Below are 3,536 nucleotides of genomic sequence, written 5' to 3' on the forward strand. Positions count from 1 at the left end.
TTCGAACTTTTCATGCATGGACAAAATTGAAATTTTAAGGGGATTAAAGAAACTTGAGGAAAGAGAATTTTTCGTCGAAGAATAGACTATTACAAACAAAAAAGCCCAATGACTGTGACAGTAGAAGTACGTGCCAGTCCCAATTCTGAAAGCCCAAACCAAAAATCAAAATCCACAAAAAAAAAAAATCCAAATCCCTAAAACCCTAATTTTCATTTCATCACTCAAAATCTCACTGCATTTTTTCGTTTTCAATTTCAAATCTCAAACCTTTGATTCGTTCTTTCACAGCAATGAGAAATCAATGGCGTCTTCTTCATCTTCTTCTTCGCAATCACCACAAAATTCTCAATCAATCTCAGGTACTTCGCTCTTTCTCTTCAATTCCTCTTCGTTTCACTACTAATCAATCCAAATTCCCTATAAACCCTAGTTTCCGTAATTTCTCATCCGAACCCGTTCTCGCAAACGTTGATTCTGATCACTCTGTCATCGTTGATATATTCTCGAAATCCAGAGATCTTAATGACGTTAAGAATCAACTGGATTCGAATCAGCTTTCGATTAATCATGATGTGGTAAACGCTGTTTTGCGGAAGCTTGATTCTGATCCCGATTCGGCACGGAGGTTCTTTCAATGGGTATTGGAAAACCATCCTGAAAGGTTGAGCTCTAAATCGTATAATCAACTTTTGGGCGTTTTGGGGATAAATGGAGTTGTTGAAGAGTTTTGGGATTTGGTTGGGGTTATGAAGAAAAAGGGTTTCGGTGTTTCGAAATGGGTGAAAGATAGAACTTTGGATTATTTTGAAAAGAATGGAATGAATGGTGATGCTTTGAAGTTGAAGGAATTGTTTGATAATGACACTGTTGAGAGGAAATTTACTAATTTGTGTAGGATTGTGAGGAACAATGTGTGGAGTGATGATGTTGAGAAAGAAATTAGGGATTTGAATGTTGGGTTTTCTAGTGAATTGGTTAAGCTGGTTTTGGAGAATTTAGGTTCGGAGCCGAATAAGGCGTTGATATTTTTTAGGTGGGTTGAGGAGAGTGGAGTTTTTAAGCATGATGGATGTACTTATAATGCGATGGCTAGGGTGCTTGGTAGGGAGGATTCAATTGATCGGTTTTGGAAGCTTGTTGGTGATATGAGGAGTGCTGGATTTGAGATGGAAGTAGAGACTTTTGTTAAGGTTTTGGGTCGGTTTTGTAAGAGGAAAATGATTAAGGATGCTGTTGAGCTTTATGAGTTTGCTATGGCCGGTGCTGATAAGCCTTCGCCGCCGTGCTTTACCTTTTTGTTGAGAAAGGTTGTTTCTTCTAAGGAGTTGGATATGGGTTTGTTTTCAAGGGTTGTGAAAGTTTTTACCGGAAATGGAAATGCTTTGACAGATTCCATGGCTGATGCCGTACTCAAGTCTTTAACCAGCGTTGGTAAGATTGGTCAGTGGAATAAGGTTTTGAAAGAAATGGAAGATTCTGGGTTTGTTGCTAGTGGTAGTTTGCGGAGTAAAATTGCTTTTCGACTCGGTGCTACTGGTAACAAGGAACAAGCTAATGAGTTTGTGAATAGAATTGAAGCATATGGATCTCATCCAGATCACAAGATGCGGCAATCTTTAGTTGAGGGGCATTGTGTAGGTGGGAACCTTGATAAGGCCTTTGATTCTTTCAAAGAGATGGTTGAGAAAGAGGGAGTAGAATCTGTGGGCTATACCTTTGATTTGTTGATGAATTCGTATTGCCAAATGAATAGAGCAAAAGATGCATGCGAGATTCTTTGCCAATGGGTGAATGAAAAAGAGTTAAAGCCCCGACATTCTACTTACAAGCTGCTTGTAACCAACTTATTGGCTCAAGGAGGATTCACCGATGCCTTAAATATTTTGACTTTAATGAAAGACCATGGATTTCCTCCTTTTACTGAACCCTTGATCGAACACATATCAAAGCGTGGAAGTGGTGATGACGCTGTTCTGTTACTCGAGGCAATGACCTCAAAGTACATACCACCAAAACCTAGAACTATTGATGAGGTGATTCAGTTAAACAGGGAGCTAATGGCCTCAAAGAAGTTTCCATCTACATCTGTGTACCACGTACTGTTTAACGCCTTCTTCAAGCAAGGAAGGCATGAAGAAGCACAAAATTTCCTTTCCAAATGTCCAAGCCACATTCGTAATGACGCTGATGTCTTGGATCTCTTTTGTTCCATGAACTCTAAAGAAGCTTCTGATTCTGGTTTGTTGGCTGCTTAAGTTTACAAAATGTATCTCATATTGTACTCTCCAGAAGATTTTTGCAATGACAATTGTTCAAAAATTTCGGTGAGAATTTATTCTTTGTCCTTGATCTAAATCATTTATTTTAGAAATTGAATAAGGCCAAAGAACCCAAATAACTTTTTGACAATCTAAGTTATATTTTCCCATGCAATTTGTGTTTCACACGTTGCTCGTAATTCTTGTCTCAAGCATCATTATTGATTGAAGGACAACTAACATATGCTTTGGTTGGTGCTTGATATCAGTGGACTTTGTAGTTCTCTCGTCATTCTGGTTTACTAGACTGTCTCAATATAGATTGTAGATCAAGATCATGTTATATGAGCAGCATTTTTACACATACAAAAATGGTACGATTTGTTCCTGCATGAAGTTGCCCCTGTTTGTTATTTTGAATAGGATTTTTATCAGATATTGATGCCTTCAATGTATTGTGTAACTTTATGGTAATGCAACACATTTCAAGGGTTGTTGTTAAACTTGGTTAGTTGTTAATATGGTTTTTTGAGCAATCACATGGTTTCATGTGGAACCTTAACCGTTTAGGAGCATAGGATTGATGGACCAAAACAATTGAAATTATGTTTTACTCTGTAGTTTAGACCATTTCCTATTAATAAAGTGGTGATTATGGAACCAAAAAAAAAGTGGTGATTATGTATGCTTCTTCTATTATCTAACTAAAATCTACTGATATTAATTACAATCACTTAAATTGTACTAGTGTAGAGATTTCAGTAGATTGTTTGGGATTTTAAGTTCAATTTTCATTATTAACAATACCTATTTAAGAATTGTAATAAAAAGTGTATGAGCGATTCTAGGGAAGAAGAACAATCCCCATGTTTTCAATGTTCTTCTACATTTCTGAGTTCATTTGATTGCATGGCCCTATAGTCTATTGAGCCCATTAAAGCATATTAGAAGCCCAACAAAATATTGTATTATGTCCATATATTTGCTTATTTCAGCATTTTACCACAAAATAATCATAAATTCACAATGAGCTAATTCATAAAATGAACATGTAACTTTTAAAAGATTAATATTTATTTTATTTGCATACTATCTATCAAACTTGCTTAGTTTAAGATCAAGTTATGAGATTTATTTAACAGCTGAGCAAGTTATATGTTTCTCCTAAAAAACTCTTAAAATGTAATAATGCAAATTAGTAAAATGACAAGAGTAACTTAAATTTGAGACGAACAATGAAATGGATTCATTTTTTCTCTCTAATTTTCATGTCCC

The 3,536-nt window shown here is 35.9% G+C and overlaps 1 protein-coding gene across 1 annotated transcript; it reads left to right on the forward strand.

The window, feature by feature from the left end:
* Positions 1–198: 198 nt before the first annotated feature.
* Positions 199–2,936, forward strand: LOC123890577 (pentatricopeptide repeat-containing protein At5g15980, mitochondrial-like). Its single transcript, XM_045940214.1, has 2 exons — positions 199–2,327; positions 2,531–2,936. Exon 1 carries the CDS (start codon positions 294–296, stop codon positions 2,256–2,258), a length of 1,965 nt encoding a protein of 654 aa, XP_045796170.1. The 5' UTR covers positions 199–293; the 3' UTR covers positions 2,259–2,327; positions 2,531–2,936.
* The last annotated feature ends 600 nt before the right edge of the window (positions 2,937–3,536 follow it).

The sequence above is a fragment of the Trifolium pratense genome, linkage group LG6 (genome assembly GCF_020283565.1).
Source record: "Trifolium pratense cultivar HEN17-A07 linkage group LG6, ARS_RC_1.1, whole genome shotgun sequence".
Classification (NCBI taxonomy): domain Eukaryota; kingdom Viridiplantae; phylum Streptophyta; class Magnoliopsida; order Fabales; family Fabaceae; genus Trifolium; species Trifolium pratense.

What these genes read in the sequence shown, in the direction of transcription:
- LOC123890577 (XM_045940214.1), top strand. Translation starts at nt 294, where the DNA reads ATGAGAAATCAATGGCGTCTTCTTCATCTTCTTCTTCGCAATCACCAC.